We start from the raw sequence: 14,307 nt of genomic DNA on the forward strand, positions 1-14,307 counted from the left end.
CTTACACATCCATCTGTCAGGCCTTCTTGTGAGAAATAAGTCTATTTGACCGGGTCCTATTTGTAAATTTGTTATAAACGAAAGAATTCAGGGATGCATTAGGCAATTTCGGAGCTCTTACCTCATACCTGGGTCGTACGAGTACTGATGCTGGTATGAAATCCAAATTTTAGTATGTTACTTATACAAATGTTAAGTGTTTTGGAACATAAATAATCTTTTACACTTGTTGTAACTTGTAATGCAGCTGAATGGTGGGTGTTGTATGAGGGTTCGGCGCCAGAATTGAGAAAGATTGCCATCAAAGTACTCTCCCATAAATGTTCTGCATCTGGGTTGTGAGAGAAATTGAAGCACATTTTCACTCATTTATTCGAAAAGGCGGAATCGATTAGATTCATAACGTCTAAATGACTTGGTGTATGTGTATTATAAATTTATAATATGGGACTAAGGATGCAGCACATACGCATTGGTATGGAGAATGATAGGGGCAAGATCGAGCTGGCTGATGTTTTCCAAATTAACTCAAATGTTTTCACCGACTAGGTGAGGGATAGAGGCGAGTCGTTGATGGATCAACCGGGAGGTAGGCTGAACCCATATCTAGTGCGAGAGATGGCAGTCAATGTTGATGATTATATGGCTATAGAGGGAAGGATACATTCACAGACCCCTCGACCATTGGAGCCTGCACCTAGTAGGGTCCATAGGGATGATTCGGATGAAGATGATGATTGGTCCATTTCATCAGGTGGTCATACCCACACCCAGACTCAAACACAGCCACAGACACAAACACAGACACATGGTGATGGTGATGATGGTGATGGTGATGGTGATGGTGATGGTGATGGTGATGAAGTGATGGAGGGGGTGATGTTGATGATGGTGATGGTGATGGTGATGGTGATGGTTATGGTGATGGGGGATGCGGTGGTGATAGATTTGAAGGAGTTCGAGAGCAATATGAGTAGGCCAAGCCAGAGCCGGAGCAGGTGCGATTCACTGGGGAGAGTCAGTTTCAGTAAGCCACACAAGATTTTGATCATGGTGCATGTCCATCAAGTGGAGGGAGGAGTTCAGGTTACAGTAGAGGGCCTTGTTGCCAATTCGATGGAGAAGGGCAACGAGATTGTATAGACATTGATAGTCTATCTACTTCTATTAGCGGAATGAGTTTGAGTGGAGGCGGTAGTCATCCTCATAGTGAGAGTAGAGGGAGTGGGTAATGGCATGCACCATTATTTACTGGAGAGAGCACTGGGTCGGAGTATCATGGACCTTATGGTCAATTCACTAAGATGGGGCATACATCTGATTCATCCATTTCTAATAGTAGTATTAACTATGGCTCCCAGACCCAGTCACATGGTAGTGACTTTGTGGACAGCTTATTCTCATACCCAGCTAACTCGTACATGTTGCCGGAACCATCAGTTGATAATAGCTTAATTTCGGGTTCTTCTTCATACTATGGTGGTGATACGTACACTTGGATAGGTTACGTTCAGTATATAGATGACTCAATATTTTTGGCAGTTGTGGAGGACAACATTCGACTCTTCTCTCAGACTATGATATGACATGCATTTGTGGTGTAGTCAGAAGAAAATGCACGTCGACTCCATCATATTGGGCATAGAATCCAGCCAGGATATCATAGTTCTTTCCAATAGATAGTAGATAGTCATTATGATTGTTGTTGTATTGTTGTGTAACTAATATGCTCAGTGGATGACTTTAGTTGGGACTTGTGAATTAGGGAGTTGCATAGCATATTACTCTAATACTCTAAATATTAGTTAATTAATGTTGATGTATGTTTGATCATGGCTTAGATGCATTATTTATTTGTTTTACTATCATATTATATCTTGTTCTAGCAATGAAGCAGGTAAAATCTCCAGAACAGTTTGACGGTTGCTACCAAACAAAGATGCAACTCGAAAACAATGCCATGTTCTAATATTTTTGCATTTTTATATTCTAAGCATGTTTATTAACCTTAAAATAAGCTACCCACCAAGTTTCAGGTCAAAATATGGTTGTTTGACCACCGAAACAGTCAACCGAAACAAAAAAAATACACCAACTTGGTCGAGATCTCGCCAAGTTGATATTTTTGAACCCACCGAAACAAAGCAAGATTTCGAACCTTGCTGGGGAGAGGATACCACCTACATTGCGTAGCACCTCTACCAAATGATGGACCTAGTAATGGAAATAGGAAAGTAATATAATAAATGAATTCATATGCATTATATTTGTGTGGAACATGCATTGCATTATTTGTTGTGAGCTTGCATGCACACCCCTCACTGGGCTTGTGATGCTCACCCCTTGTTGATTACTCTTTTTAGATGGTAGAACCGGTGTTGAGGCAGGATTGGATTTTGGCGGCGGTTGTGAGGCTTGTGTCTACGAGACACTGGGTTACTGATGGATTTTGCTACTGTTTCAGTTATTTCTTTTGATGTATATACTGATGAAATATGTAAGATGTAAATATTACACATGTGGGTTGTTTACAAATGAATATTGTATATCTGTAATTTATCTCTTTAGTACATCACAAGTGGAATTATTGTATGATTTTATTAGCGTACTCTAATTTTAGTTGTATCTTAGTGGCATTTGTGAAATTAAGGTACTGCATCTGTGATCTTGGCGGGTTAGGCTAACTGGGTTGAGAATCCAATGCCGCCTACCTTGGCCTAAATTGAGGCAGGTTGTGACAGCAATATGGAGTATAATCCAAAATGACTTGAGGATTTGATAAATCCACAAAAAGGGATTGAATGTTTTTACTATGGAGGGCAACAATACCCTAAAATTTCGAAGTGATCTACTGGTTGAATGCACTTATGGACAGATATACAATCAGCCATGAAAATACTAGGAAGATAGAGTGTCTGTAGCAGCTGTGATGCAATTCAATCCTTGCAAGTAGATCTATGGAGATACTGTTGCATGTAGTAAATAGTAAGGAAACCATAGCTATTTCCCTATAATCAAACTAGGGTTTCATGGATTAGGTAAGGCAGCATAGGTTGCTGCACACCAAAGGTGAAGATCTTTTGGATAATCAAACAGAAATTGAATGAATGTGAGATTAACAGAGCTCTGATATCACACATTAATATCAAAGCTTAGAAGAACAGAAATTAAAAAAAAGAAGAGAAGTGTTGGAATAAATGAATGCCTTGTGTCTAGTGGGACACAGGCCAGCTTTATTTATATATGGAAGAGATACTCAGATACCCCAATGAACAATTCTACCCTTATACCCATATTACAACAAGAAAAGAGGAGAAACCGAGAGAGAGTGAGATATCGTGGACTAGCTCTTTCCTTTATATTAACCAGTACCCAACTCTTAGAAAGAATCCTACCAAAAGTCTTAAGACTAATTACAATAGAAGGGAATAACTATCTGACTCTAATTACAATAGGAAATAACTAAAGAGACATAACTAACTAATTACAATTCAGCTATTAACTATAATCACACACATTGTCCAATGGAACAGCCATGGAACACTAACCCACGATACACACTTTAACAATTTCATACATGCAGTTCTAGATTCTTTTATTGGCTTCTAATCCCAGCATTTGGTGATTGGATAGCCACTACAACCCCTTGAAGATCCTCACACTATAAGAGATCAGTAAATATTCCTTGATACGTATATAGATTGCGGCGTCAAATAAAAAAAACTCTTGCACAGAAAATCATCCAAAACTCACTTAGACAGCTAATGGTTCCTTTAAAGGAAAAAGAGAAACTTCTATAATAAAATAATATCAACGAATCTAATCAAAAATTAAAAGGGTAGGTCCGGAAACTGTGGTCAAAGTAGACAGTTGTAGATTTTTTTTTTTTTGGGTGAGTAAATAATTCATTACCAAGCGAAAAGAAAAAGACTTACAGTCCCTAAAGAGGGGAGGGGGGGAGAGAACAAGACCAACTTAGGGGGAAGAGCTATTCCTGATGCTGGAGCTGGGAAGCTCCCAGGAATTTACAATATGACTGTTACAGGTGGAGGATATCCAGGAAACCTTGGTCTTGACATCAAAGTTGTAGATTCAATTGACCTTTTTAAGTATTTAAGCATATGACTATCAAAAAGGCCCTAGACTACACCAAGCACTACCAACCAAGTGAAATTAGCATCTTGGACTTCATATCTTTCTAGATATAACTAATACATCTGGGGAAAAATAAAAACATCATTATGAGTAAGCAAAATAGATAAATGCGGAACCAGATTGCAGCAGAAAACAAAGTAGCAGCCCAAAAAAATAGATTAAAGCAGATAAAATGTACATGAGTACACAATATGATTCTCTTAAGAACAATTAAGAGGAAAATCAAAGACAGGTCAGATATGGCACAAACTTATAATGAAGGTAGCTTACCAGCAAGTTCAAAAAAATTGGCTTGTATAGGAGGCCGATTTGGATTAACTATGACTCGTGTTTTCCACACTTGAAGGGACCCATCTTTGGAAAGCGTGGCAAGAAGCCGTGATATGGGAAGCCATGCGATTGAAGTGATTGGCTGGGAACCAACCTGCGTACTGAAGTTGCAACTGAAAGTCAATTTCCAGAGCAAAGTGCACATAAAAATGTCACAAAGTCCTTACTCTTTAAATACAAATCCCTTTTGTATCCCTTCCCTCCTTATCTACCTTAGTGACCCTTTAAAATTATGGTTATTTACAAAATTGTCAATCCCTTTTAATACTTGATTTTCTATTGATTGTGCGGGCCCATAAGATATCATAACCAGAGGTTTTGAACCTTGGAAGGCATTAGTCCCGCCCCCCCCCCCCAAATAACATTTCTTGCTTTTTTTTTACGCACCATTCATCATTTTTATGTTTAAAAAAACAAAATTCACATGGCCTTCTTTCTTTTTCTGAGTTCAACTTTATTTTGTAACCCCCTAAAATTTTTATTTTTTTTGCTAAGAAAACCCCCTAATATTTCATGTAAAATAGTAACTACATAACAACATTTAACTATAGTTGTCAAGGCTTTGCCTAGGAGTCCGTACGGCCTAGCTGGGGAGTGTCATCTTACTACAAGGCGCAGCCATGGTTCAAAATCTCGCTTTTTTTTTTTTTACCAAGTCAAGGTGTCCTACAAAATACAAAAAGGACATAATCTCGGTCAAAGTTTCGGTATCTCGGCCGAAATTTTGGTGTCGTTTCGGTGATATACCAAAATGATACCAACCAAGGCCTATAAATACAACATCTCGTGAAATTTCAGTATCGTTTCGACTCCAACTCGACTGTCTCTGTGAAATTTCAACTCCTTACATTTGAATACAAAATCACTTCATTGTCCACTAATTAGCCACATCATCACATCGATTGCCTTGAAGATCTACACATTTCAAGCTTTGGAAACGTAAACCACTTTCCCCAAATTTTTTTTTTTTTTTTTTTTTTTGAAATAGTAACATAAATACATGCTGGGTAGGGCTAGATCTTTTATATGTTAGACACTAGAGGCCGATCTATGACCTCAAGAAGTCAAAAAAAAAAAATTCTGGTTTAAAAAATGCATTTTCCATCAACATAAATTGTATCTTTTTATGGTTAAAATAGCTTTGATGAAACTCAATTATATATATGTTACTCACCATTGGCTGATCTACGACTCTATCGGAGCAAAAATACATTTCAGCCGGTAAATGTTTATCTTAATTTTTTCAGTCAGAGGAAAATGCATGTTGACTACATCGTACTGGGTGTGGAATCCAGCCAGGCCATCTTAGATCTTTCTAGTAGACAGTCTTTATGATCAGTGTTGTATAACTAATATGTTTGGGACTTCGGATATTTCCATTTGGGACTTCGAGATTTAAGAGTAAGACACTCAGTGGATGACTTTAGGTGGGACTTGGGAGTTAGGGAGTTGTATAGTATATTACTCTAGTACTCTAAATATTAGTTAATTAATGTTGAGGTATGTTTTGATCATGGCTTGGATGCATTATTTAATTGTTTTACTATCATATTATATTTTGTTCTAGCAATGAAGTAGGTAAAATCTCTAGAACAGTTCGACAGTTGCTGCCAAACAAGAGTGCAACTCTAAAACACTATCATGTTCTAATATTTTTGCAAATTTAAGTTCTACGCATGTTTATTAACCTTAAAACAAACTACCCACCAAGTTTCAGGTCATAATATGGTTGTTTGCCCACCAAAACAGTCAACCGAGTCAACAAAAAAAAATCATCCAACTCGCCGAGATTTCGGTATTTCGATGGTTCTAAAACCACCGAAACACCAAAACGAGACGAGATTTCAAACCTTGGGCAGAGCACTTATTTATGTCAAAAATCATTACTTAAGAAATTATTCATAAATAAGAAAATACCCCCTATTTGACAACAATTAACAACCATAACATTATCCCAACTTAATGGGTCGGCTACATGGATCCAATATTAATCAAAGTAAAAGAAAAACATAATAAAAGAAGTGCAACAAAGAACAATATTTAGAAGCCAACAGAAAAAGTAATAGGACTAAAATAGAATAGCAGCCTAGGAACATACCCTACAAGGGGGCTATGCAGGTCTGTCCTCCATAGAGGTCTATCTGCAGTCGTACTAGAATCCAACGTTACCATTTGCATATCTTTCCTTACCACTTCATTAGTAGTCACTTTAGGTCTGCCTCTACCTCTTCTGGCACTCTCTATATGAATCTGGTGGCTTTTCTTAATTGGATCATCCATAAGTCTCCTTTAAACATGACCATACCACCTCAACTGACTCTCGCAGAGCTTGTCCTGAATCGGAGTGACCTCCACTTTGTTTCTAATACAATCATTCCTTACTCTATCCCTCCTGGTCTTACCGCACATCCCAAGTAGCATCCTCATCTTTGCTGCCCCCAGCTTATTCAAATTACTCTTCTTAACTGCACAACACTTCGCCCCATAAGTATAGTTGGTCGTATTGTTGTCCTATAGAATTATCCTTTGAGTTTAACCAGCATACATTTCTCACATAACACTCCGACACACTAATCCACTTCGTCCATCCCCTTTTAATTCTTGGGACACATCATCCTCTATATCCCCTTCCTTGCTAATGATTGACCCCAAGTATTTAAAATAGTCTCTCTATGGTAGTTCCTAGCAAGGTTCAAGAACTTGTTTCGTTTCGGTGGTTTCAAAACCACTGAAATTTCTCCGAAATTCCATCGAAATGGCATACTTTTCCCGTGTGTTTCGCTGACCATTTTAGGGGGCTAATGGCTGAAGTGGCCGAAATAAGCAAAACGAAATGACCGAGATGGCCAAAATTTTGATGAAATAGTGCATTTTTGTGCCAAAATGAGTGAAATTTCGAAACAAAATGACTGAAATGTGACCAAGATGACCAAAATTATATACTTTAATATTTTGTATGCCATTTCGTCTTGGTAAAAAAAAGTACCGAAATATCCGAGATTTCAGCGAGTTTTCGAACCTTGGTTCCCAATCACCTAGATTCACAACCTCATCACCCCTCCTAGCCTAACTGAAGGGATCCATCTATATTTTGTCTTTGTTCTGCTTATAATGAAACCTCTTGATTCTAAGCTTGATCTCCAAAGCTCCAACTTAGTGTTAATCCTTTCCATAAGCCTCATTAAGAGGTAGAAAGCTTCTGTCGTGGATCTCGCTAACATAAATCCAAATTGGTTCTCTAATATCATCATTTTTGCCCTTAAGTGTGCTTCAATGACCTTTTCGCACAGTTTCACGGTATGCCTCGTTAGTTTTATGCCTCTATAGTTATTGTAATCCTACATATCACCTTTATTCTTATAAATCGAGAGTACAATACTTCACCTCTCGTCATCCGGCATTTTCTTAGAACTCAAAACCTTTTAAACAAAATTACAGTCAAGCTCCGATGACGTGACCAGCAATGACCCCTTCCCCCTCGGTGGCCCCTGTCGCCGGCACCCCCTCAAACCTTATCACCTACCTTCCTCCTCCTTCCGATGACCACCTCTCCTCTCCTCCCTCCCTCCAGCCTCCCTTCCCTCCCACGACTCACCCCTGGACTTCAGTCGTCACCTCACCCGCTAATACCTCCTCCTCCACCCCTCCTTATGCTGGACATACACTCTTTTTCCACCCTCCTGCTACCCATAACTCCTCCCCTTTTGGCCTCTGTCCGCCTGGCCTTTTAGATTCTAAGATTCAAAAATGGAAAAACTGTGTGGTTGGTTCGTTTTTAGGAAGTAGACCTCCTTTCAATACTGTTAAATCCTCCTTGAAGAAACAATAGAAGCCAGTCTATGCTCTATCCACATTTATGCTCAACAATGGGACCTTCATATTTAACTTTAACTCTGAATCTAATAAGGCTTTTGCAGTCGATGGTGGACCTTGGCATGTGGGGAAGAAACCTATTTTTCTAAGAAAATGGGACGTTCGTACTTTATTCACCAAGATGAAACCCTCCTCCATTCCTCTATGGGTGATCTTCCCTAACATGCCTCTTCATTATTGGTGTGTGAAGGGTCTTAGCATGGTCGGATCCCTAATCGGCAAACCCCTATACTTCGACAAACGTACCAAAACTATAGACAGATTATCGTTTGCTAGAATCTGTATAAAAGTGGAAGCTGACCATAACTTACCTTGTACAATTACAATCATGGAATGAGAGGATTACTCCTTCACTCAGAAGTCCAATATAACTGGCAGCCCCCATTATACACAATTTGTAAATGCTTCGGACACAAGATTGGGACCTGCAACAATCTTCCTCAGTCTGTTCAAGCTCCCACTGCCGATCAAGCTCCTCGAATGAGCATGTTCTCGCTAACAAACCAATCCTCATCGAGAATCTAGCTCTTAATGTTGATCGTCCCCAGCAATCTACCTTCTCGGTGAAGGTCACCAAGAAAATCAAAAGGAAAAGACCAAGGAAGGCTCTCATGCCGATTTCTGGCCCTAGTTATGATTCCCTTCCGACGAAGCCTCTACACCCTCGAACCATTGGTCCTCCACTGTCGCCTTTGTCCATCGGTCCCAGCCTATTCTCGGTTTTGGACTTGTCAAATCCTGATGGAACCGTCCACCAACCTCCCTGGTCTCACGCGATAGTTGATCCCCTCACTCTTCCTCGTGATGTTCCTCTCCCTCTAAATCGCCAAGTTGGACTCTTGTTACCTTTAGATCTCTCGTCTGACGTTCCTAGGCCCAATCTCCCTCCTCTTCTCCCTCTCCTTGCTTCAGCCACTGCTACCCCGACCTCTCTGCCCTTGAACTCCAAGCCTACTTCCTCAACTGAGAATCCTTCTTATTCTAACCTAGTGAACCGGCCCATCCCTGAACCCCCTTTTATCCCTTTGAACTAATTTCTACCAGTTCACTTGCTTAATAAATTCTCTATATGCCCGACAAATCACCCTTTATACCTGAGTAACCTCTACAATCTGACCCATCCTTTTACCCATCCCAACCCATCCATCACTCCGTCGGACCCTGCTACCATTATCCATCACCCTAACCACTGCTTGACCCCCTTAGCACTACCCATATCCCTAACCCGATGCCTGACCCACTTAACTCGAGGCCACTTTCCTCTTCTCCTGACTTTGTCTCCCCTTGACCGATCATTGCTAGTCATCTCCCTTAACTGGTGTTGATGTCCACCCCTAATTCTGTCATTCCCTCCTGACTAGTCAATTTGCCTCAGCCTGTCACTACGACGTCTTCTCCGCCGTGCTCGAGCACTCCACCACCTACATCTGACGTCTTTCCTTGTGTTAGGGGCACTTCAACCTCCCACTCGATTATTTCGCCGGTTTCAGAAGGCCTCCTCACGACCTGCACTTACCTGGTTACCACTTGTTGCCTCTCACCCCTAGCCTTGGAAGGCCACAAGACCGCTTCTTCTCTGTTGCCTCCTGATTCTGTTTTGGAAATGAGCAATGGCTTTAGCGCTCACTCCAGCTCAACCAACTACTCTCCCTTTGCTTCTTCAGCGGCCTCCGAAGGCCATGTCAACACTCCATCTTTGCTACCCTGCTCCTCAGGGTCCATTCGAGTCACCTCTGATGACTCCCTTGTCATCCAGCGGGTCTCTGTAGACCTCAGCTACTTTCCCTCTTCGTTGCCCTACTCAGGGTCCATTCGCGACAACTATTCTAGCCATGTCACCATTGAAGGCCCCAAGACTATGTCCCTTGTTCAAGAACCTCATTGGCAATCTCTGAGAACCAATCACTTGGGTTCTAATTCAGCCGACAGCATTACTACTACTATTGACATGTGCAGTTCCCAGCAAGCCCCTTTGGCTGACACTTTGGATGAGATGCCACCACCACTTCTGTTGAACCTTACCACCAGTTCCACCTCCCTGCCCACTACATTTCTTCTACTATCAAACCCAACCAAAAGAAAATAAGCAAAAAGTCCACCATCATTACCAAATCCTCATCCTCTCTAACTACCTCCCATGTCATTGGTTATAGCCGTCGGCCTCCCCCCAAGGTCCCCCCATCCCCAAGACCCCTGTTGCTCTACCAAACGTTCGATGCCCACCACCCTCGGTTCCCTATGATTCCCTGGACTGTCTGGAATGTCCGAGGTCTCAATTCCTCGGCCAAATAAGCGGAAATCAGATCTCATATTCGCTCCTCTAAATCCAACCTTTGCTGCCTTCTGGAAACTCGTGTTCTGGAAGTTAATGCCTCCCGGATTGCATCCTCGATTGCCCCCTCTTGGTCCTTTGCTTCCAACTATCTCCACAGCCCCAATTGGAGGATTCGAATCCTTTGGAATCTTTCCTATCTGTCCATCTCCACTCTTTCCTCCTCTGCTCAAGCCATTCACATGTCTCTCTCATTACTCTGGACCCTTCATATGCTTTCTCTCAATCATCCATGCTCTCAACCGGGCCCCTCTCCGGCTTTCCCTCTAGCTGACTGCTTTCCTTTGGCCCCCTTTCTGGATCCAGACCTTGGGGTATTACAGGAGACTTCAATGTTACTCGCTATAGGCACGAAAAACATGGAGGAAACCCCATTGATTCTCTGGTTGTTGATTCTTTCAATGACTGCATCGATGATCTTAATCTCACTGATCTCCGATGGTCGGGAACCAAATTCACCTGGCATAACCAAAGATTAGGTAATCTCAGGGTGCCCTGCAAGCTTGATCGATCCCTTGTTAATGAAGCTTGGCTTGGCTCATTTCCATCTTTGCATGCTACCTTCGGTCTTCCAGGAATTTTTTACCACAATCCCATCTCCATCCATGTTCTTCCCTTCCACTCCTTTGGCCCTAAAATTTCAAGTTCTTCGACATGTGGGTCTGCCACCCGGACTTCCACCCTCTTGTCCAGAATGCTTGGAACATTCCCACTCCCTGCTCTCTTTCCCCCCTCTTAGCATTTGCCAAAAAGCTTAAGAATGTGAAAGCTTCCCTAAAGCTTTGGAATTCCTCAACCTTTGGGAACATATCATCTGGGGTAGCTTCTTGTCGTGACATTCTTCACTCCATTCAAGTTAGGCTCCAGCAAGATCTCCTTAATCCTGCCCTGGCTGAAGAGGAAAAAACTGCCGACTCTGATTTATCTTTGGCTTTGGACCAAAAGGAATCCTTCCTCCGCCAAAAAGCTAGCATCAAACGGCTTGAGATGGGAGACTTCAATTCTGCCTACTTCCACCGTTCCCTCAAAGACAGGAATAACGCCAATGCCATTCCTAAGCTTATCTCTTCCTCTGGGATTGAGATCCTTTCCCCTGATCTCATTAAGGCTGAAGTTTTCTCTCATTTTCAGAGACTCTATAGCCCTCCCCCTTCTCCCCCCCTCCATCCCCCTAACCTCTTCAATAAGTTTGTCCTCGACGACCTCCTTCCGTTCCTCCAATCCATTCCCAGTGATGAGGAAATCCTCTCGGCCATCCTCTCCCATAAGGCCAATAAAGACCCTGGTCCTGATGGGTTCAGCATGGGTTTCTTCTCCGCTTACTAGAACATCATTCATAATGATCTCATCTATGCGGTGCGTAGTTTCTTCTTAAACCCTAATCTAATTAGTGGGACCAACCACATTTTCCTTTGCCTTATTCCAAAAAAAGGAGCGGAGTGCATGAGTGACTTCGGAGCCATTTCTTTGTGTAATCTCCTGTACAAGTTCATTGCCAAAATCCTTGCCAACAGGATCCAAAAGGTCATTGACTCTCTTGTTAATCCCAACCAATCCGCTTTTATTACTGGAAGGAGCATATCTGATAACATTATCCTTTTCCATGAGATTGTTCGTTGTTTTGACCACAAGTCTCACTCCCCAGCTGCCCTCCTCAAGATTAACATCCATAAAGCGTTTGACACGATTAGTTGGGACTTCATTTCTAATGTCTTGACCAAGGATTAAAGTATCGGTATCGGTCGCCGTATCAGTCGACCAAAATTAAAATACATATCGGAGGGTATCATATTGTGTCGGAGATACGCTAAGATACGCACATAAATGGATATGAAACACCTTTTTAAACACTTTTGCATAAAAAATTTGTTAAAAAAAGCTATTGATAACATGTATTATACATAAATACTAAATTGAGGATATCGCACTAAGAATTTAAGGTTTGTAGTTGTCCCATAAATGTAAAATCCTTGTTCCCAACCTTGATTTCCACTTTAGTTTGAAAGAAATATGGCAGGTAGCAATTTTGGAACAAAAAACCCTAAAAAAAATCATGTTTTCTGAAAAAATACCCTTCTTGGCCATTATATGACTTTAGCGTACTATATCAGTACATACCGATACTCACCGATACGTACTGATACTCATCAATACGTACCGATCGATACATACAAATACTCACTGATACATACTGAAACGTATATTTCACCTCGATTTTATATTTTTTATAGAGTATTAGTACGTATCGATAGTGTATTGGTGCATATCGGTATGTATCGTAGGATATATATTGATACGAAAGGATTTTAAAAATTCTATGTATCGTATCGGTGTGTATCGTATCGGTCGGCTAAATTTAAGATACGTATCCAAGGGTATCGTATCGGTATCGAAGATACTTTAAACTATGGTCTTGACTCACATGTCCTTCCCGGCCTTTTTATCTGTTGGATCCACAGTTGCATTCCCCCCTCGTTTCTCTGTCCTTGTGAATGGTAGCCCAGCCAAATACTTTCCCTCTGGCCATGGTATTCGTCAAGGTTGCCCCCTCTCCCCCCTTCTTTTCTCCCTATCCCTGGAGGTTCTGTCCCTCTCCATTCAATCTACTACTGACCTTCATCTCATTTCTCCCATTCCCAAATGCAAATCCCTCCTCTCCCATTTGGCTTTCTTTGATGACATCATGATCTTTTCCAAGGCTGATGCTCTCTATCACCACTATCATAGACTCCCTCTATGCCTTTGAGTCTCCATCGGGCCTCAGCATCAACCTTCTTAAATCCAGTATGTTCCTCTCTGGAGTTTCTCCTGATGTCCAAGCTATCCTCCTGGGAATCTCGGGTATCCCATTGGGCTACCTTCCTGTTAAATATCTGGGGCTCCCCCTCATTTCCTTTAGGCTGTCTTCCCACCATTGTACCCCATTTGCATGATCAACTTAGGAAGAAGCTCCAGCTCTGGAAAGGTAAGCTCGTCTCCTATGCTAACCACCTCACTCTCATCAGATCGGTGCTCCAGTCCATGTACCTTTATTAGTCTGGCACCTTTGTCCTTCCAATCTCTGTGATTAAGTCTTTTGAAAGACTTCTTTGCTCTTTCCTCTGTAAAGGTTCTGACTCCAAATTCCTTCAGCCTCTCAGTTGGAAGGTTTGCCTTCCCAAATCTGAGGGAGGGTTTGGAATCAGAAGAATCAAGGATGCCAACTCAGTAGGTGTCCTCAAGCTCATCTGGAAAATTGTGTCCAAGCACAAAAGCATCTAGGTTGACTAGATCCACTCGGGGTTCCTGAAGCATAACTCCTTTTGGATAGCCCCTTCCATTCCCAGCCTCCTGGATCTAGAGAAAGATCCTCGATCATAGACCCATTACCCTTTCTGCCATCTCCTGCTCCATTGGAAATGGTCAATCCACTTCTCTCTGAAAAGACCCATGCCACCCTTTGGGCATTCTCTTCCATCTGATTTCCCAAAATCATCCACTCCTCTGGACTTCCTGCCAACGCATTATTCTCCTCTATCCTTTCCCCCTTGGGTTGGTTCCCCCTCCTCTCAACCTCCTCCTATTGACCTCTAGGCCTCCCTCCCTTCTCTCCCCCCCGGTCTCAAAGGAAGAGAAGA

General features: G+C 41.7%; 1 protein-coding gene across 4 annotated transcripts in view; it reads right to left on the bottom strand.

The window, feature by feature from the left end:
• LOC122069057 overlaps positions 1-14,307 on the bottom strand; it is a 134,664-nt gene that overhangs the window by 90,123 nt on the left and 30,234 nt on the right. For all 4 annotated transcript variants that reach the window (XM_042632993.1, XM_042632992.1, XM_042632994.1 and 1 more), the window contains one exon: positions 4,426-4,586. In XM_042632993.1, the coding sequence (XP_042488927.1) occupies positions 4,426-4,586 (161 nt within the window). The remainder of the gene's footprint in view (positions 1-4,425; positions 4,587-14,307) is intronic.

Source organism: Macadamia integrifolia, unplaced genomic scaffold (assembly GCF_013358625.1).
Source record: "Macadamia integrifolia cultivar HAES 741 unplaced genomic scaffold, SCU_Mint_v3 scaffold527, whole genome shotgun sequence".
NCBI lineage: Eukaryota > Viridiplantae > Streptophyta > Magnoliopsida > Proteales > Proteaceae > Macadamia > Macadamia integrifolia.